At 38.9% G+C, this 22660-nt stretch overlaps 2 protein-coding genes across 6 annotated transcripts in view; both read right to left on the reverse strand.

Annotated features, from left to right (window-relative positions):
• LOC143031999 (uncharacterized) overlaps positions 1-20409 on the reverse strand; it is a 47223-nt gene extending 26814 nt beyond the window's left edge. For 2 of the 4 annotated variants that reach the window (XM_076196441.1, XM_076196439.1), the window contains exon 1: positions 20197-20409. The gene's annotated coding sequence lies outside the window, so the exon portion shown is untranslated. Of the gene's footprint in view, positions 1-19764; positions 19859-20196 lie in introns of those variants that run through there. The other 2 variants (XM_076196438.1, XM_076196440.1) reach the window with 2 other exon arrangements.
• On the reverse strand, positions 6889-20841 carry LOC143032000 (uncharacterized). 2 transcript variants are annotated; one of them, XM_076196442.1, is made up of 2 exons: positions 20554-20841; positions 6889-8245 (listed from the first exon to the last, which is right to left on the reverse strand). In XM_076196442.1, exon 2 carries the CDS (start codon positions 7612-7614, stop codon positions 6895-6897), a length of 720 nt encoding a protein of 239 aa, XP_076052557.1. In that variant the 5' UTR covers positions 7615-8245; positions 20554-20841; the 3' UTR covers positions 6889-6894. The 2 variants fall into 2 exon arrangements, with proteins under 2 accessions (XP_076052557.1, XP_076052558.1); XM_076196443.1 differs by lacking the exon at positions 20554-20841 and adding an exon at positions 20115-20184.
• Positions 20842-22660: the final 1819 nt, after the last annotated feature.

The following is a 22660-nucleotide window of genomic DNA, read 5'->3' on the forward strand; positions in this document are numbered from 1 at the left end:
TGCAGATTCCAAGTGACTGACAATGGCTGCTAGGCAGGCACATAGGTCACTCTAGGAAGAAATGTTGTGTTATTGTCTAGGGTGACATGTAGGATGAGGTGTTTTGTGTGTGGCAGCAGCATCTTGGGCAGTTTGATGCTTTATTTAATATCTCACAAAAATGGTACATCAAGAATTCCAGAGGTAAACAGTGGTAAGTCCAGTGACATAGCAAAGCTGCCTATTTTCAAATCCTGTCAACCCCCTCACCTCCATCAGGAGGCACAGGCTCTCAATATTCAGACAGTATTCAAGATCTATCAACTTGAACTGTATTTTTTGCACTTTTTCACCTATGGGGAGCTGATAACTGGCAACTGATCTTCTTTCCCTGCCACTTGCAGCTGGTGACATGGAAACGGTTCCATATAAGAAAGTGATATAGCCCAGCCTCAAACACTACATGAATTAAAATTTATAATTGGAAATAGATTAAGTTATAACTGTGTATGAATTTGAGGCTAAGTATGATCAATTGGACAGTAGGAGACATGACCCAATGAGGGGAGGATTGCTCCTTTCCTGTATCCTACAAGTAGAGAAATACACTGATACAACACAAGCAATGGTACAAACTTTCTTCCTGGAGAGGTCTGTGAAAGGTTCTGAAGACTGCTACCAGCCAGTGTAGTGGATACATTTTTTTTTTCATTTAGTGGAACTTGAGGCAATGACTGATTGTAAGGGCAGCATTGTTATAATTGTTGTTGTGAACATTATCATATCATCCGTAATTAATGTAATAAGCAAATAATGAATAAAATAATCTGGCAATAGCCAGAACAAGGAGCACAAGAAGAGGCCTAGGAGAAGTATAGAAGAGGTAAGGGTAACCACCATGCCCAGGCTTGAATTTGCATCTTTTCTTTCTTTCATAATGTTATTTATTTTCATGAAAACCATGTTTACAACAAATATTTTACCTCAAAATTAGTTTTTGAGGGACTTTTGGACAAAAATATTTGTCGCCTACTAATCCGTATTCTAGAACACAGCAAAAGGTGCCATCTCTTGGTATCAGTTCTGATGATGTCAAAATGGATACCAACCCAAGCCATCTTAATTGACAATTAATGTCCTGTAGCGAAACAGACAATTCCTTCAGCATTATTGAGTTTTTCATCATCTTTTGAGTAATCTTGATTCCCTAAATAACTCTGACAACAAGCAGGATGTATGGATGGACAGTACAGTTATGGGCTATCATTTAGAATTCAATTAACACCTGAAAATGTTTTCATACTGGTTACCTGTGCCCATGTTAATTCTTCAATGCTGTCTTTGGGAACAAAAAATAAGGATTATATATGCGATGCATTCAATATCTTTGCAGTGTGCTCCTAGATAATACTGCATCACATTCTCACTATGCCTCTTAAATGCCAAAAGCTTTGTAAACAATGATATCTACAATGTAATACAGGTACCTTTTCATCTTGGCTCTAGTGTGCCATTAAAAAGGTTATAGCGATGTGTTACTACTAGATAAAACTAATTATTCTTTACATGACAAGTTACATTCATTATTTTAGATTGTTTACACAGTGTATAAAAATGAAGGCTTCTCTACAAGTATAGCTAAGAACATACCAATTCCTAGTAAATGCTTCTTTTTTTTTCTATTCCTACTGGTTTGGAAGGATATTAAGACAGGAAGAGGAAGTGAGTTAAGTACAAAAGAAAAGGTAAAAGGTGCAAATGGAGAGATGATAATTGAAGAAGGCAGTAAGAGAAAGGTGGACAGAGTATTTTAGGGAGTTGCTAAATGTGAAGGAGGATAGGGAGGGAAAGATAGTTGCAGTGGGAAGCGCTAAGAAAATGACAGTGATGAATGAGAAAATTTGGAGGAGAAATAAGGAAAGATGAGGTGAAAGCAGCTGTTTAGATGATGAGAGCAGGTAAGGCACCTGGGCTGGATGGGTGTCATGTGGAGTGTCTAAAGAAGGAAGGTACAGGGTACAGTGATAGACAGGTTGGTGAGGTTGTTTAATGTTTGTCTAAAAGAGGGTTGAGTGCTAGAAGACTGGTGGAATGCCTGTATAATTCCACTTTACAAGGGAAAAGGGAACAAGTGTGAGTGTAGTAGTTTTAGAGGGATCAGTTTGTTGAGTGTAGTTGGGAAGGTTTATGGGAGGATTTTGATTGAGAGGATTAGGAGAGGAACAGAAGGAGTAATTGGTGAGGAACAGTGTGGGTTTAGGACAGGTAGGAGTTGTATAGATCAGATTATTGTGGTAAGGCAGATATGTGAGAAAGCTTTAGGAAAAGGTAAGAATGTTTTATGGGCTTTTATGGATTTGGAAAAGGCTCAAGACAGGGTGGACAGGAAGGCACTGTGGGAGGTGTTGCAGATATATGGGATAAGAGGAAAGCTGTTAAGAGCAGTCAGGAGATTTTAACAAGAGCAGTAAAGCCTGTGTTAAAATTAGAAATGAAGAGAGTGATTGATCTGAGGTAAAGGTGGGACTTTACCAGGGATGTGTTATGTTGCCTTGGCTGCTCAATATATACATGGATGTGGTGGTGTGAGAGGTAAACGCAAGGGTAGTGAGCAGGGGATTGGAGATGGTTAAAGAAAATGGGGAAGAATGGGAGATAAGCCAGTTGTTGTTTGCTGATGACACTGCACTTGTGGCAGAATCTGAGTAGGGATTAAGGAAGTTTGTGGTGGAGTTTGGGAGGGTGTTGGAGAGAAGGAAGTTGAAGATAAATGTGGGTAAAAGTAAGGTGATGATATGTACGAAGGGAGAATATGGCAGCAAATTGGAAGTGAGTATTAAGGTAGAGAGACTGGAGGAAGTGGATAGCTTTAGACACTTGGGTGCAAATGTTCCAGGAATGGGAGTGGAGGTAGAATGTAGATTGAGAGAAACAAGTAAATGCCTTGGGGAATTTAAAAGTGTAATGAGAAATAGACTTTTGGGAATGAATGGTAAGAGGAGATTGTATGAAGGAGTGATTGTGCTGACAACACTGTATAGGGCAGAAACATGGAACATACGAGAAGAAGAAAGGAAGAATTTAATATGTTTGAGATGGAATGCCTCAGAAGTATGGTAGGGCTTATTAAGATGGATAAGAGTGAGAAAGAAGGTGAGGATGTGAGCTGAGGTGGAAAGGGAGTTAGGTGATGAGTTAGGTATTGGGATGGTTTGGACATATGGAAAGAATGAATGATGAAAGATTAGTACAAGAGGTGTGGAAGGCAGAGGTGGAAGGAGTGAACATGAGGGGGCAACCAAGGATGAGATGGTTGGATGGGGTAAAAGGGGGTACTGGGAAAAAGGGGAATGTCTGTTGAGGAAGGAAGGGAGAAGACAGAATCGTTGTGTATGGATGATGTTATGATACATGGAAGTGGGTTTGGGATGGGGGGGAGGGAGTGTGTGTGAATGATATTTTGATGCAGCCTGAAGGGATTTTTCCCCATCTTCTCTTTTTCTGTATGAGGAGATGAAGAGGAGGGGTTGCCAATTAACTGAAGCATCCTTGCTGAGGATATGTTGAGTCTTGCTACATTGCTTCTGACCCACAGCAGTGGGCGAAATGCAGGGATGACCTGTCATCCAAGAGGAACCAAGATAAGAGGGAGAGAACAGAGTGGAGTATGTGGGGATGGAATATGTGGAACTGGACTTATGCCTTTGACTTTGGCTACCACCCTTGTAAAGGGGAAAAAGCAGTTAGTATGTATATATGTATATATATATATATATATATATACTTCACATCCTAATTTTAATTTCTTCCTCCTTTCATTTTACCTTTAGTTATATTTATTCCACATAATTTCTTTGTTACTGACTTAGTATTTCACCTGGTTTTATTTTTCTAGGCTTATTTTTTTTGACAGATTTAATAAAAATTCCAAAAACAATATCTCCAAACATTTGTCTTACATGCTTTAAAAAAAGGTCATTTAGTACAGTATTACTGTAAGAGACTTGACCCATCATTTAGCTCCCAAGTATGTTTCGTATGGTTATCATAAGCTTTCTTCTCTTTTCTTTCCAAATTCTATATGCTATTAATATATTATTCCTCTCTGCCTCTTTCCTTTTCTTTCCAATTGTGTATTTTCCTCAGTAGTTCTTTCATCTTCATAATTCCTAAATTTGATATCAAATAGCCTGTGGCACCCACACTATCAAATTTGACATATGAACAAAGATTGGAGAAATTACAGCTGTCAACATTGGAGCAGAGAAGGGAAAGAGGCGACCTGTTGACCATCTTCAGAATTATGAAAGGGATGGAAGTTCTCAATAGAGATGACCTATTGAAATGTGACAGAGTGATTGAAGGAGTGAGTGAAGGAGTGATTGTGCCAACAGCACTGTACGGGGCAGAAACATGGAACATGAGAGAGAAAAAGAGAAGGAGTTTGAATATTTTTGAGATGAAATGTCTGAGAAGTATGATAGGTTTTACTAGGCTAGAGTGAGAAATGAGGAGGTGAGGAGGAGAACAGGGATGGAAAGGGAGTTGGGAGATAGGGTTGATGAAAGAGTATTAGGATGGTTTGGACACATGGAAAGAATGAGTGAAGAAAGATTAGTAAAAGAAGTGTGGAAGGCGGAGGTGGAAGGAGTGAATATAAGGGGGCGTCCTAGGATGAGATGGATGGATGGGGTGAAAGGGGCTTTACAAAAGAGAGGAATGTCTGTAGAGGAAGGATGGGAGAGGACAGAGGATAGGGGTGAATGGAGAAGGGTTGTGTATAGATGAGGCTGTGATGCATTGAGGGGGAGTGGGTGGGGGATGGGGGTGAGGAAGTATGTATGAGAAAAAATTTGACGCAGCCCGAAGGGATTTCTCCCCGTCTTCTCCTTTTCTGCATGAGGGGACGGAGAGGGGGGGGTCGCCAAATTTATGAAGTGGCCTTGCTGTGGATGTGCTGTGCCTTGCGACACTGCTTCTGACCCAGAGCAGTGGACAGGATGCAGGGATGACCCATCATCCAGGAGGTGCCAAGATAGGAGGGAGGGAGGATGGTGGAGGGGAATGGAATATATGGGAAATGAAATGGGTGGGAGTGATTTCTATGCCTTTTCTTTTTGGCTACCCCCCATGTAAGGGGGAAAAAGCCTTTGGTGTATGTATGTATTGGCTTTGATAAGTTCTAGAAACATGTTTCAGTAAAATTAGACACCTTTGATATAGTGGTTACACTTTAAGGTTGGATGAAACAAGGGATTGTAAATAAAGAAAAAAAATAGAAAAAAAATAGAAAAATAAAATTAGATAAAACTCAGCATTGCACTACATGTGGAAATTTGTCTCTGAACATAATGGAATGTTGCACAATTCTGCATATACTTTACAAGCACAATAGCTAAAATATGTGAAGTTATCAAAAGTAGATGGACTAAACATCCAAAACAATTTGGCTTTAGACAAGGAAAATCATGTGCCACAAACTTGACTTGTTTTTATTCAAGGTTAATAGATATATAGTCCCAGGAGTATTAGATTTTCACCCAGAACAAATCAGTTACAAGCTGAAATTTTCAGGAAGTACTCAGAAGACCTTTCCTAATAACATACAAAAGTCCCCAAGATATTCAAGATAGCATCCAAAATGGCAGCCAATTTTAGAGTTTGTCATATTTCAAGCCCCAAACATCACAGAATTCAAACAATAAGTCAATATATATGTTTTTTGGGGCAAGGAGTTCAATTCTCTAATCTTTGGATTATCTGAATTTTAAATGGAATCATAAGCAAAAGAAAAACAAAATACATGTCAATGGTCTTAGGCATCGTCTTTGTCATCGGTTTCAGGAGAAACTGGTCTTGGTGCTTCAGTCTCTTCATCATCATCAATGAAGGATGGCATTTGTGCTGCACTGTTGCAGGTTTGACCACTGCACTTTGCACAAATGGCAGAGCAGTGCAGCACCCCCATCTTCCTGCAGCCACATGATGCTCCACAGCTATCTGATTTGCAGCCACATGAGATCATGTTGAGCAGACAGACAGGGGCAATGGGGTGGTCAGTTTCAACTGGAATTAGATGTCCTCCAGCTTCCATCCCCAGGCTGTTGGCTGCAAGGGCCTGCCCATCCATTCCTGGACAGTGTGATAAGTTCTGAAGGAATGCTGTTTGGCTGCAGCACTTGTCGGAGGCAAACTTGCCAGTTGGAAGGATGAGGACAGAGATGTTCTGCTGATTGCCTGTTTGTAGGCAGTGTAGCAGAACTCATTCAGTGACACACCATGAGGTGCACCATACAACTTCAGGAGGAAGCTTTCACCTGCTTCTTGCACTTGTTGGTGAGTGCTTCCAGCATTAGAGAATGTCTTGAGCTGATCATACTCCTTCTTGTTGTGAACCAGGTTGAATGCCTTGCACTTCCCTTGCCGATACACAGCAGACACTGTGTCACATCCAGTTATGGTGTGTAACTCCATTAGATATTTACTGGTCTCACCAAGGCTTTCCTGTATGTCACAAACCTTGTACAATGTGGTTGGATTCACACAGCATAGCATATAAAGATCCATGTCTGCACTTGCTTGGTTCACCAGCATCACCAACAAGTCAGTGTCAGTTCCAACGACAACCACTGGTTCACCAGACTCTGCCAAGAATAGAGCTGTAGAGACAATCAAGGCATCTGCATCAGCACTTGCCTGCTTCACTGCTATGCCTGATTGAGTCATCTCTCAGCCCTGATGAAGTTGAGCATGAGCAGTACCTGGTTGATGTACTGGACCCATAGCTTGCCTGTTCTGCTCTGTGTGGCAGCTTCCTCGAGGTGGTGAGTTAGAAACTGTTGAAACTCATGGAGAGTTTCATCTTCATCAATCTCAGCAGCACCTTTATCTTGGTCAACTGCATCCAGGTACAGACTAGCCAGATGATTCTTGTTTGTCTGACTCTCCTAGTCTGCTTTTTCCAGCAGTACTCGGATGAGGGCCAGCAAGGTTGGCATTGTCAAATATGAACTGGGTGAAGCCATTGAGGCCATAGGAGGACTCATTGCCAGACAGCAGGCCATTTTCAAATCTCTGCACCTCCTTGTATTCATCAGCAAAGCTGATACTGCTGAGAATATCTATCAGCTCACGAGAGGCATATCTGCGATGAATGTACAGTGCAATGGCAAGTAGAACAGGTGAAATGAAAGACCTTGGTCTGCAGGCAGAAATAACAGAATGGGCTATGGCAGAACATCGCCTGCTCAGTACACCTGTGTTTTTGCCCTTTGGGTCCAACAATTTATGCAGAAAGAGGTTCAGAGACCCAGGAATCATAGACAACCCATTTTCAGTATCTTCTAAACTGGGATATTTACTGAGGTCAAATACAGACAATCGAATGTCATCACGAATAATTGACGCAGCCATTTCAATTATTCTTTCATTCTCCTCTGCTTTGTCTGCTGCTCTGTCTGCCATCCACTTTTCTCGAAGAATGCGGTGAGCTGAATCTCTGAAGCTAACAATGCTCGACTTCTCAGGGAGGCTTGTAATGATTATGTCATCTTGATATCTTTCCTTCAGCTTCTGTTTCAAGTACTTCATGGAGTAGCCCTCCTCACCATGCAAGAACGTCTCCATCATCTCCATGAGGTCAGACACAGCATACTGACATTCATCATTTTCATCCAGATAGGCACAAAGTTCATTGAAGGCAGATTGCTTAAGAGCATCAGGTGGTTTGCTTCAGATTTGCTGAGAAAATCTTGGGCACAGTTACGGTGATATTTGGCTTCAGCAGCAACCAAATCAGAGGATGCCTCAATCATTCTTTTGGCAACTATTTCTCCCCATTCATCATTCCTCTCTTTTGCCCTGTCTAAGATGTTCTGTCTGAAGGGCATTGTCTCCACATTACTGGTCATCTTCTTCCGTTTTGTAGTAAGTCTGCTACTAGTTGGCAGTACTTTGGAGCAGAACAAGCAGTGTGTGCTGATGTCAAACTTTGGAGTTTTTGATCTTAGGATGGATGGCTGAACCTCCTCTTGTGGTACAGGTTCTTCTGACTTCCTCTTCGTGGACCTGATGGAGGACTCTCAGGTGCAGGCCTTCCTGCAGGCAATGCGAAGTGTCAGTGGGTTCTGCATCTCCAAGGTTTCATGAAGTCCATCCTTCCTCTCCAGGCTCGCTGCTACTAAGGTTGTCCTTCCCTTGGCTCCTACTTGTACATAATCTTTGGTGCATAACTCCTTGCAAATAACACACAAATCCATCTTGTACTCTGAAAAGCAAACAAAATTTTACATCACATACAACATATGAATCAGGCTAACACTTTCATCAACTGATAATCATGGTTTTACATGTATCACTAAAAAAAACCTTTCTGGCGTTTCAGGATTACTTGTTATAACATCTGTGAATGTACTTGTAACTCAAAAACATGACACAGGCTCAATTTATCACACATACACTGACATAAATGAATTCCTTGGGTCCGAAAACCTATATTTTTATACTTCATTTGTGTTTCTATCTTGACTGAGTCCTGAGATATAACAAAATATGATATCGATGGCCATTTTGGACGCCATCTTGAATTTCTCAAAACCCTTGGGGGGATTCTTGGGGACTTTTAGTATGTTATTAGGGAAGGTCTCCTGAGCACTTTCTGAAAATTTCAGCTTGTTACTAATTTGTTCCGGGTTGAAGCCATATTTGAGCTAAAGCTCCTGGACTGCAAGAAAGGGATGGATGGGCAGATTGTGCTTTTCTGGATTTACAAAAGGCATATGATAACGTACCACACAAAAAGCTATTAAGAAAACCTGAAACAATAGGTGTACGAGGAAAGTTATTGAAATGAATAGAAGATTTCTTGCATGGGAGAAAAATGAGGGAGGTAATTAGAGATAAAAACTCGACCTGGGAAGAAATGAGAAATGGAGTCCCACAAGGCACAGTATTAGCTCCAATAATGTTTGCTATATATAAATGACATGGATGAAGGTATGGAATGTTATAGGAATTTCTTTGCAGATGATGTAAAACTACTAAAGTACAGAAAAAAAAATTGTGAATCTAAGAAATGTAGCATAATGGAATTTGGAAGAGGCAAAAATAGAGTTTCGGGAAAATATACGATTGGAAACAAAGAAATAAAGAAAGTATACTCAGAGAGGGACCTAGGAGTAATCATCTCAATAGACTTGAGACCTGACAAACATGTAAATAAATTATTCGGAGAGACTTACAACTTATTGAGATCAATAAAAGTGGCCTTCGACTACATGGATGAAGAGATGGTTAAGAAAATAATTACTACATTGATAAGACCAAAACTAGAATATACTATATCAATGTGGGCACCAAGCACAAATAAAAACACAAAGAAATTAGAAAGAATCTAAAGAGCGGTGACAAAGATGGCACCCACACTATCAAATTTGACATATTTACCTAGTTGTATTTACCTAGTTGTAATATACGGGAGGGGAGCTATGCTCGTGGTGACCCGTTTTTGTATCTCTCCGCATCAAGTTTTATCTTAAAATCTTGTATAGTATTTGCACATACTGTTTTGTTGTCTAATTTGTTCCATGTATTAATCGCTCTGTGTGGGAAACTGTTCCTTTTCAAGTTTTTTCTATAACTATCCTTTTTCAGTTTTTTTCGTGTTCTCTCGTTTTACCATTGTCCCACACTAACAGGTCGTTCCTGTCTAAAACTTCCATTCCTTTCATTATTCTGTAGATAGTCAGCAAATCTCCTCTTTCTCTTCTTTGTTCCAGGGTTGGTAGGTTCAGTTTGGATAGTCTTTGCTCATATGTTAGTTCGGCGAGAGTCAGTGCTAGTTTGGTTGTCGCTCTTTGTAATCTTTCTAGTTTCTTAATGTTCTTTTTGGTGCTGGGTGTCCAAAGTGATGATGCGTACTCAAATTTTGGTCTTATTAGTGTAGTTAGTATTTTCTTTATCATTTCTTCATCCATATAAGTAAATGCCACTTTTATGGACCTCAATAAATTGTAGGTTTCTCTGATTATCTTATTGATATGCTTATCAGGTTTCATGTCCTTTCCAATCATCACTCCAAGATCTTTTTCAGTTTGCTTTTTTTTTTATTTTTTCTTCTCCAATTCTGTATTCTTTTGATATTCTGTTTTTACTCTTTCCAAATTCCATTATACTGCATTTCTTTACATTAAATTTCACTTCCCACTTTTGAGTCCAATTCCATATCGTGTCCAGATCTTGTTGCAATGAGTTGCAGTTCTCTTCTGTTTTTACCTTAAGTAATTTTGCATCATCTGCAAAAAAATTCATATAGCACTCCACGCCTTCATTCATGTCATTAATGTATACGGCGAACATGATCGGGGCCAGTATCGATCCTTGTGGGACACCGCTTTTTACTTCTTCCCAGTTGGAGAATTTTTCTCTAATTACAACTCTCATTTTCCTCCCAATCAGGAAGTCTTCCATCCATTCCAATAATTTTCCTCTGATGCCACCCTTTGATTCTATCTTATTTATTAATTTCCTATGAGGTACCTTATCAAATGGCTTTTGCAGGTCCAGAAAAGCACATTACGCCCATCCATCTCATTCTTGTATTATGTCTACTAATCTTGAGTAAAAGCAGATCAGATTTAGTGTACATGATCTCCCTTGTCTGAATCCAAATTGGTTTGGGTTCAGTATAGATTTGTCTTCCAGGTATTTACCCATCTGTTTTTGACAACTCTTTCACAAATTTTTGCTATTGTGCTTGTTAGTGAGACCTGTCTGTAGTTAGATGGATCTTCTTTATCACCTCCCTTATAAATTGGTACAATGTTTGCCTTTTTCCAGTCCAATGGTACTTTTCCTTCTTTAAGTGAGGATCTAATTATATATTTTGTCAGTTAATTCTTCTATACATTCCTTCAGTATCCAGTTTGCAATTCCGTCTGGGCCATATGATTTTATGACATCAAGGGTTTTAATTTGATCACTGATTTCTTTTTGAGTTACGTTTATTTCTTTCAGTGTTGGGGATAATTCTCTCTCTCTATCTACACTGTTAGGAGAGTTTTCTATTGTGAATACTGATCTAAGGGGTTGTTCATAATTTCAGCCATTTCCAGTTCTTCTGCATATTCCTTTTTATCTTGGCGCAGTTGTTCTATTTCTTGTTTGTTTTTCAGTTTTCCATTTACATATTTGTAAAATTGTTTGGGTTCTTCCTTACATTTGTCTATTATCTTTTTCTCATAATTCCTCTTTTCATCTCTGCGTATCTTTACATATTCATTTCTTAGTTTGATGTACGTTTGCCATTTGCTTTGTTTCTTATCTCTTTTCCACTTTTTCCAAGCTTTGTCTCTTTTTTCCTTAGCTTCACTACATCTTTTGTTGTACCAGCTCTTTATGTATGCCTTTTCCATTTTTTGTTGTGGTACATATTTGTTCACTCCTTCATTATGAATTTCTTTTAATATGTTCCATTTTTCTTCTATATGAACAAAGATAGGAGAAATTACAGCTGTCAACATTGGAGCAGAGAAGGGAAAGAGGCGACCTGTTGACCATCTTCAGAATTATGAAAGGGATGGAAGTTCTTGATAGAGATGACCTATTGAAATGGGACAAGAGAGAAACAAGAGGACATGATAGGAAGCTAAAGAAGGACAGTTACAGAAGAGACCTGAAAAAGAACAGTTTCCCGCACAGAGTGATCGATGTCTGGAACAAACTAAACAGTGAATGCCAGAACTATACACGAGTTCAAGAATAAACTGGATGTGGAGAGATACGAAAACGGGTCACAACGAGCATAGCTCCCATCCCGTAAAATACAACTAGGTAAATACTACAAAGAGACCTGGAAAAAGTCTGGGAATGGAGCCAAAATTGGGAAGTGAAATTCAACATCAAGAAATGTAGTATAATGGAGTTTGGAAAAAGATAAAAAAGAAAATCAGAACAATATAAAATTGGTACAAAGGAAATAAAAAATTTAGCTCTGAAAAGGACCTAGGAGTAACTATTAAGGGGGTACGCGACACCTGGGGGGGTGAATTTGGTCAAGATATGGCATTTTTCAAAACTGTGTTCAAAATGTTCGTATACCACTTAGAAATAAATCCCGACAAATAATTTTCCAGCCACGCGCAATTTAAAGGTCCTGGGTGAGGATTAAAGGGACAGATTTAAAGGCGCAACCCACACTAGAAGGAGGCGTGCCACTTAGGACCTTCAGGCGCAGCGAATAACGTTGAAATTTGATTGAATTTACACTCGCCCAGTGTATCAACGGCCAATACGATTGTGGAGGGGAAGGGAGGAAGGTGGAGGGAGAATATTTCGCCAACTTTGTGCGAAACTAAGCGTTAGTTACCGGCTAACTCTGAAAAGGGAAGTACGCATGTCTCATGAGCTCTCATTGCAATCTATTACTTTAGCTAGTACATATTACTCTTTAGTACAGTCATCATGGGTAGCAAAAAGAACAAAAGAACATCACAATGACAAAAAACAGCAGTTAAAGATGGCAAGCAGTCAAAGACGACTAAAGATCTCACCACCTCTCACTCCACCACCGCCCTCACCTGCACCTCTGTGACGGCGACAGAGGTAAAGGACAACATTAGACTAAACAATTCAAAGGGGAAGATTAAATCCAAAGAAGAAAGCAAGAGGAAAAAGATCAAGGCTATACAGGAAGAAGAAAGAAGAAGGGACATCATATGATGCTGGAGGGGGTGCCCTACCAACATAGATTGGCGAGGGGAATCTGATGAGGAAAGAGAAGGTGCCCACTACTGGAAAATAAACCTCTTTCCAATGATTTAGATACCCTGAAGACCCCCAGCAGAGAGGTTTCATATGAAGAAACCGCCAAAGGTGCAAAAAAGCAAATTATATGATGTTGTCGTCTGTGCGTCGTCACTACTGTGACATACTTATACTTTAGTTTTTCAGTATTTAAAGTACTTATAATTAAAATATGTTGATAATTTTTACTGTACTTACTTATTATATAATAAGAATTAAGCCATGAAAAAATCAGTCAAATTGGTGAAACTATAAGCAAGTTACAGATATATTCATATTTCAAGTTGCCATATCTCCGTTCGATATTTTTCTACTTTTTTTTAATCATAAAAAATCTAATATACATTAGATTTAAATGAAACTTACAGGGAATATTACTTTTAGTAACTGCTAGGGCCGATCGTTCGAATATTTTGAATAGGATGAAAGAGTTCGGAGTAATAATGGAAACAAGAGCAAAAAAATTGTATTTTTCACAATTTTTGCCAGCCATTAAAATTGAAATGCCTGTATGCAAAAGTATAAAGGAAATTGTTCAATTACTCAATGACCGGCCCTAGGTGTGCCTACTGACTAATCATAGCCAAAATATAAAACAAATTGGTCCACGTATTATGGTGCTGTGCACTTTTAAATGTCGCTACTGGTATACGTACATGTGTACATATGTACATGTGTACATACATCATTCTGCTTCACCTAAAATGTAAGCAATATGGATACCTATTTACCTGAGAAGTTTCAGCTCTTTACTCTAAATATTTTAGAAAATGACCTCCAGGTGTCGCGTACCCCCTTAACAAAGACATGTCACCAGACAAGCACATAAACAAAATAGTCGGAGAAACCTACAATTTGCTAAGATCAATAAAGGTGGCTTTTAGTTACTTGGATGAAGTAATGGTAAAGAAAATATTAGTCATACCGATAAGACCAAGACTGGAGTACACTGCAACACTATGGACACTCAGCACAAAAAAGAATATTAGAAAGAATCCAAAGAGCAATGACAAAAGATGGCACCAACACTTTCAAAATTGACATACAAACAGATTGTCTAAACTGGAACTATCAACCCTGGAACAAAGAAGAGAAAGAGGAGATCTCTTGGCCATTTACAGAATTATGAAAGGCATGAAAATCATTGACAGGGAAGATTTATCAAAGTGTGATAAAAGAAAAACAAGAGGACATGAAAAAAGACTAAAAAAGGATAGTTATAGAAGAGATCTGAAAAAAAGTTGTTCACACAGAATAGTGGATGTCTGGAACAAATTGGACGAAACAATAGTGTGTGCAAAAACCATACAAGAATCTAAGAACAAACTAGATGCTGAGAGATACATAGACAGGTCACTATGACCATAGCTCCCCTTCCTGTATAATACAACTAGGTAAATATCTACAAGTCAATATCCCTATGAATTTATATTTTCTATGTAATGGTAAAAATTACTCAGGCTATCTAAACCATCTTTAACCCATTCAACTCCGATGACAAGATGTCTTGTCATTTGGTCAAATAAAACAAAAAATCATAATAAAACAACAAAATGTTTGATGATCAAACAGCACCAGAAAAATATGACGTCATCAGTCCTCCTCGAGGAGGACTGATGACGTCATATTTTTCTGGTGCTGTTTGATCATCAAACATTTTGTTGTTTTATTATGATTTTTTGTTTTATTTGACCAAATGACAAGACATCTTGTCATCGGAGTTGAATGGGTTAAAACTAGTAAGATGTCTAGGAAATACAGAATTATTACTTGAAGGTTTGACCATTATTGTATATTTTACGAGTATTGTGTATCAGTGCACAGAGATGAATCAATTTCATCACAAAAACTTAGTTTGTAATAAAATGGCTAAATATTTAGGCAAGATGTTACTATTTCTGTAGTTCTTTTACTCAATGAAAGTAGTTTCTATATGCATGATTTTGTTCATATCAACACCAAACAATTCTATTCACTTGATAAGGCATCCCTAGTAAAACCTTTGTGCATAGTGATGAAAACACTGTTCCTGCAATTTTTTTTCTAATTTCTAAAGGGATATCACCAACAGTAAAAAATCATAACAGCATCCTGAATGAGAGGAAACAGTACCAATGGATGGAATTGAGATAGGCCAAAACCCCTTCACTACTGACGGGAGTGTCATAGGAGTGAACTGAACAGCCTGACCACAGCCAAAGATAAATGGAAACATTCTTCTACTATGGAAAGGGTTAAGTGATAAGCTACAGACTCTGCTACTAGGAAGGTGCCACAGAGATAAAGAGATTAGCCCAATAACAGCAGGAGACCCACAACCACCAGGTACCTGGCAATGGCCTCTGGTTTGACCTGCATGTCACTCAAGGAGGGTATGTTGTGTTGCTATCTGGATAGGGTGAGAGGTGAACAGTGCAGGTTGAGGTATTCTGTGTCTTCTGTGTGGTGACTACATCGAGGGCAGTTTGTATCTGTGGTCAGACCAATTCTGTATTGATACTTTATTTTGACTTAGCTACCTCTCTTATAAGGGGGTAAAAAGCCCTTGGTATGTTGATAGATAAGTAGACTTCTTTAGTGTTAGGTGTGCCTGAACAGTCATGTCATTGTGATTCTTACGTGTTACTGGAGCAATTACTCATTAGGGCTAATGTCTGGGTGAGTATGGTGGAATACTGGGTTTTGGAGGTCTATCTTGAAGTGCTTACTTTGTGACCTGGATGTATATGTAGTTTTGTATGGACATGTTCTGGGGTACTGATGGGAGGTTGGCATGGATATCAGCATACTATGAATAGAGATTATTGCCAGATAAAATTATTCTACCGAGGTGGTTCTTCTATATTGGGGATAAAACCCTCTATGTTAGCCTGTTCAACAAAGTGACATGTTTCAGATTTCCAATTAATGATAACCTTGTTCAGTTGAGGTCAACACTGTTCAACACAAGTTCAAGTGAACTTTTATGACATAGTGATACACTCCATGATTCTTATAAATGTGTGCCTCATAATTTCTTTCAACAAAGATGACAGCAGCAATGGATCCTGGTGATGATATGTGGTAACTACAACCATATATGACAGTGTCAACATGAATAGTGCCCTTGTGGTGTAACTGGAAGCATGCTGGTCTCCCAATTGGTTAATTGTGGGTTTGAATCTGACATTCCTCTTCCATTCCCACCAGTGACCGTTACCTGCCCCAACAGTCCGTGCACATAATAGAGCAAATGTGAGTTTCAGCTGTAGTTATGTGCCTCCTGGCTTAGATTCCTCATCACCAACATGCATAAACTGGAATAACCTTTGAGAAGTTACAAGATAGGCTGGAATAATACATGACTTCAAAGTGAGGTTTCACAATTGAAAATCAAGTAGCAAAACCCAATGGGTGTATTGTAGCTCCATTTCTATATATCAAAACTAAGTAAAAACAATTTCAAAAGCCAATTTCAATGCATTGAAATGTCAGTAGATGATAGAGCAAGTCCAAAAAAATGGTTACTTATATCAGGCTTTTATATATTCGAAGATGGCATCCTAGATGTAGAATAAAACACAACAATAATTGATTTATTGTAGTAAATTAAATTGATAAAATTCTAGAATCATGCAAGCATGGATATTTAACATCTTTCAAGTGCAAAAAACGAAGGAGTGAAGATACTAAGATTGTGCATTCCTATGCCATATATCAATATAAAATTATACATTAATTTGGTAAATTTAAATATGTCAATGTAATATATACTTTTCTTGGTGAAAATCAATAACAACCTTCCTAAAAGCAAATATACAACCAATAGGAGCCATGACAAGAAAATTTCCAGACGCCATGTTTGTTTTGTTGGTCCAGTCCTGTCAATGTCAGTTTGACAATGATGATCTAACATGTGCACATTTAAGCAATGTATCAATACAATATAAGAACATAAGAACATAAGAAATAAAGGAGACTGCAAAAGACCATAAGGCCTACACTAGGCAGCTCCGTATCCATCACCACCTGTCATCCCCATCCATAAAGTTGTCTAATCGTTTTTTAAAACAACTGATAGTTTCAGCGCTTACTACATGGTTACTAAGTTTATTCCATTCATTGACCACCCTATTAGTAAACCAATTCTTGCCTATTTCCTTCTTAAATCTAAATTTGTCCAGTTTATACCCATTACTGCGAGTCCTGCCCTGTTGTTTTATTATGATGACCTTGTTTGCATCACCCTTGTTATAAACTTTGATCCACTTGAACACTTCTATTAGATCACCCCGCACTCTGCGTCTTTCCAGAGAGTATAAGTTTAGGTGCCTAAGCCTCTCTTCGTAAGGCAAATTTCCGAGTCCTTGTATCATTTTGGTCATTCTTCTCTGTACTGATTCTAGTGAATTTACGTCCATTCAATATTAATTTTGTTAATTAAAATGCATCAATCTTGGTGGAAACCAATTACAAAAAAGAATTTCTAAAAGCAAACCAATCATATCATTCCCTATCCCCATGTCGCCTGTCCATGTACCGGGTACTCTCCCACTGTGCCAGTACCTTGCATGCTACATTTTTAAACAGGCCTACAGAGCTGAACTTCATGTTTATCTTGAAGCAATGAAAAAACAAGAGGACATGAAAAGAAACTAAAAAAGATAATTACAGAAGAGATCTGAAACAAAAAAAAGCTTCCCACACAGAGCGATAGATACTTGGAACAAATCAAAGAAACAGTGTATGCAAACACTATTCAAGATTTCAAGAAAAAACTTGATGCTGAGAGATACAAAGAGGGGTCACCATGAGCATAGCTCCCTTCCTGTATAATACAACTAGGTAAATACACCCCCAAGTCTGATCGGATGCCAAAACCAGCCATCAACATCTCTGACGACAATGATGACAATGACCCTGAGGACCTGTAGCATTACAGGTATTGCATATTAACCCATTCAACTCCGATGACAAGATGTCTTGTCATTTGGTCAAATAAAACAAAAAATTATAAAACACCAAAATGTTTGATCCAACACCAGAAAAATATGACGTTGGTCCTCCCGAGCGAGCGAAGCGAGGAGGACCAACGTCATATTTTTCTGGCGTTGGATCAAACATTTTGGTGTTTTATAATTTTTTGTTTTATTTGACCAAATGACAAGACATCTTGTCATCGGAGTTTAATGGGTTAAATACTGGTTAGGTTAGACCAGGGGTTCTCAGCCTTGCTTGGCCCATGCACCCCTTTTACCATTTGTCAGAATGTCATTCACCCCTCCTTTCCAAGATTGTCTGTTTCAAAAGGTGCATTCTAAATAATATGCAAAATTACTAAAAACCCTTTTATTTTTTCCAATTTTGTATATAATGTAGTATTCCCAAATTAGTATAAATCCAGCCCAGGTGACAGGCCAGGTAGGTCAAAATCTTTAATTGCTTTCCTCACCCCGTAAACTGACTGTGGTCACAATTCACCCCCAGAAAACCCAAAACTCCCCCCTGGGGGTGAATTTTACCCCTAATGAGAACCCCTGGGTTAGACCAATTTCATCATACTTTAATTTTTGCCTTCTGCACCTATCAAAAACATGGTGACTCAAAACACTGGTCATGGCCCAGTTCAGTAGTGTATTTTTTTTAACATTCTTTTTTTATTGATGTCGGTAATTTTTTTTAGAAAAGCACACCTACACAATTAACAATAAAAAATTAATAATTATCTCTGTAAATTATAATGCATCAACATGATGAGTTTTTCTTGGCAGAAATTAATGGCAAAAAAGTTGCCAAAACCGATTTATTAATGAAAGAAGTCATGGCAGGTAAATGATATGGCATGTTTGTTTTGATACATGCCGAGGTCAAAGAAATGAAAGGATGATAAATTCGTCTATTCTAACTTAACCCATTCAACTCCGATGACAAGATGTCTTGTCATTTGGTCAAATAAAACAAAAAATCATAATAAAACAACAAAATGTTTGATGATCAAACAGCACCAGAAAAATATGACGTCATCAGTCCTCCTCGAGGAGGACTGATGACGTCATATTTTTCTGGTGCTGTTTGATCATCAAACATTTTGTTGTTTTATTATGATTTTTTGTTTTATTTGACCAAATGACAAGACATCTTGTCATCGGAGTTGAATGGGTTAACCTATCTAACCCACCTAGCCTACCAAACCTAAGATGTATTTAGTAATGCAGTGCCTGTAATTCTAAAAACCATCCAGGTCGTTATCATCATTGTCACACATACTGACAGCCTGATAGTAATCAATTGGACTGCAGGGAATTGAGTTGTTGCATAGTTTGAAGGAAGCCCTATTATCTTTATAACAGCGCTTATTAATGTCACCTGGAGTTGGAGAACACCCTGTGCACAATGTGAAATCCATTGTTTGACTGACATTGACTGGACAGATGATAACATGGCATCTTGATCTATGCTCGCAGCTTCATTCGGTAGTATATTTGCTTTTAGTAAGTATTTTTTTATTGATTTCTGCCAAGAAAAACGTATATAACATTGATGTATTATAACTTACAAAATCAATAATTAATTTTCTAATACTATATCACATAGGTGTGCATTTCTCAAAAAAATACCTTGACATCTGCCAAGAAAAACATATTTTACATTGCTGTATCACTAATCATAAAATTAGTTTTTTTTTTTTTTAAACTGCGCACCTATGCAATATAGCATTAAAAAATAAATTTACAGGTACTGCATTACTAAATGCAGTTCAGGTTACACAAATTTATCATACTTTAATTTCTTTAACCTCTGCATCTATCAAAACAAAGATGGCATCTCAAACAATTGCAACAGCTCTGTTTATTAGTGTATCACTTTTAGCAACTTTTTCTGGTAATGATTTTAAGTTCCGCCAAGAAAAATGTATATTACAGTGATGTATGTATTATACCTTACAAAATTAACATTCAAATTTATACCGCTATATTGTGTAGACATGCAGTTCTAAAAACTTACCCAAATCAATATTTCATTTTCTAATGCTATATCATTAAGGTGTGCACTTCTTTAAGTTTATGGATTGAAAAATGTGTCTGCACTGTACTGAAAAAGAACCATTATTATCTTATATCATTATCATGATTATAGCACTAATGTGCTATGTATTTAGTGTTATCAATATCATCCATAGAACTGGTTGTTCCCTGTTGCTCACTTCGAATTCTCTATGAAACAGATAATATAGTAACCCTGTGGTGATTACAGAGGCAGTTATATGAACCTGACACGTCCAGTCGTATATAAAATCACATCTGTACAATCCATACATCAAACTTGGGTCTGTAGTGCATTTTCATAATATTTACAAGATGTAAAATTGAGCTGGGTGTATATTCCATACAACTGAGGTTACTGTTGAAGGTGCTCCAATATGAAATTGTTACTTACTTCGAACGATTGTGTATATTTACATGACAAGTAGTTACACTGTTTACTTGAAGACAAACATCTTCCTTTGTTTACATGACATTCTTGAACTCTTGATCGCAAAATACGCACAATAAAAAGTATGGTGACAAAACTTCAGGCCAAGAACGTATGCTCAAGAAATGCAAAAGTATTTCTTATTCCTAATGACTATCTAATAACTTGATTTCTTCGTTATTTTCTTCTCATAATTTCACGACCAACGCTAGATTTATCAAGAGGAATATGTTAGACCAGGTGAAACTGTGGTAGATTGTAAAAAAAAAATTATGCCAAATATTTAGTTTTCAAACGTTCAATCTGGTTTGTTTTTTTTACTTTATGAGGGTGTAGTGACGTGACGCATCCCACGACCCGTCACACACATAGTTGGCAAGCGTAAGTTGCAAGGACGTCCCGACCAGCCAGCGGTCAGCCAATCAGGAAATTGCAAAGCTCCTCACGTTCCCGCCAGCCTCACCCCCTCTCCTCCATCTTATCTATCCTGTCTTAGTAGTAGTAGATGACCGGAACTGTGACTACCAGCACACACAACAACATCTCTTCGCCCAGCCTTTTAGCCGTCCCATTGAGCCTCGCCGTCATCTGCTACCGCCTCGCTGTCGTTAGGCTCCACGTCCAGCCACAACCATAAGCTCCACGTCCAGCCACAACCACAAGCTCCACTAAGCAGTGGCCTTAGTCCGAGCTTCACCTATATTTCTCATGTGACACTTCTAGTGTCGCACCTTGTGGCTATTTACCAAAAGAAAGAGATTAGATAGTTTGTGTTGATTTTCATTTGTCCTACCGTTGTTCCGAACCAAATACTACTACAAAGTGGTGACCCCGGTGAAGGACAACCAGGATTATGGAAAGCACACAAGTGAAACTTCCCAGTTTCTCCCGTGACTTGGAGAGCTGGCTAATTCACACAGAGTCCTACTTAGCCACTCAACGTAACGTGCCGGACCTCCAAGCCTTCGGCGCGTACATCGCCGCTCTACCAACGGACATCATCGCCCTTGTCCGTAACGTCGTCTCCTCTCCTCCGCAAGAAGGCAAGTGTTCCGCCCTCAAGACTGCCTTGCGGAAGCTTTACACCAAGCCCGACGACCAGCTCTACCGAGATATCCAGCATAGTGGACTCGGCGACACCACCCCGTCACAATTTTACAACCGTATGGCCGCCATCAACACCCGGGCAAAGGTGTCATTGCCCAAGGAACTCCTTCGCTCCATTCACCTCTCCAAGATGCCGGACGCCCTCCATTTACACCCGGAAGCTCTAGCCGGTGATAAGGACGACGAACAATACTGCGAAATAGCAGATAGATTGTTCCAACCCCATATCTCTGTACAAGTCCGGTCAGCCAGCAGCTTCCACCCCAATGACAAACCAGTGCAAAGTAGTGGTGGGCAGCTACCGGTAAAGTTACCGGTTTTATCGGTAACAGCCTTGACGGTAGCTTACCGGCAATAATTCTGCTACCGTTAAGGTTCCGTTAACCGATAAGCTAAACCAAACACTCGTGGAGCGGTAAGCACGTCTCGGCTTGGTGGTACTGAGTGACGGTAGTGGTGGGCAGCTACCGGTAGTTACGGGTTTTATCGGTAACAACCTTGACGGTAGCTTACCAGCAAAAAATCTGCTACCGTTTAGGCTCCGTTAACCGATAAGCTATCCCATAATACTCAGAGAGCGGTAAGCAGGTTTCGGCTTGGTGGTACTGAGTGACAGTACTGACGGCCCTACGTAGGATGAAAATTAACAGGAACGTATTCAACGTGCTAGATCGTCCTGCTCTCTTCTCAGCCCACAGATGCACAGTACGAAATGTACGTATTCGAATATGAAAATTAACAGACGTGCTAGATCGTTTTGTTCGCATCTCGGCCCGCAGAGGTTCAGTGCAAAATATATGTATTCGATTAGTCAGCCTATGTGATCTAGAAATGAAGAGGTGGTCAAACTACTCGAAAACTTTTCAGTCTGCCTGGTTAAAGGATCCCCTGTTAAAAATGGTTAGCGGAAGTGAAAGAGGATGGAAATAAGGCACGTTGGTTTGTAGAACGGACATGAAAGCTCACAGAAAGGGGAGATTGGAGAGACACTGTTTCCACACTTACCAGATCTTCATATTTAATGTTTATTAATATATGCATATTTACATAAATGTACGCAGTTGCTCATGAAAGACACCATCTGCATATTACAATCTATTTGTACTGTACTTGTATTGGAGTTAATCACAAACAAGTTCACAAATACACTTATCAGACTCGCACGAGTGATGACTGACAAGGATATATATATAAGCTATGGGTTGGGGCAGGGAATACAGTATACCACAACAGACTCACGGAAAGCAGAGACAAGAATAAGCGGGCAGAGACGATCAAAGATTCTGGTGGATTAACACTGTGCCCATTGAAGTGGCCTCTA

The sequence above is a fragment of the Oratosquilla oratoria genome, chromosome 12, assembly GCF_046742065.1.
Source record: "Oratosquilla oratoria isolate Oo_2021 chromosome 12, ASM4674206v1, whole genome shotgun sequence".
Classification (NCBI taxonomy): domain Eukaryota; kingdom Metazoa; phylum Arthropoda; class Malacostraca; order Stomatopoda; family Squillidae; genus Oratosquilla; species Oratosquilla oratoria.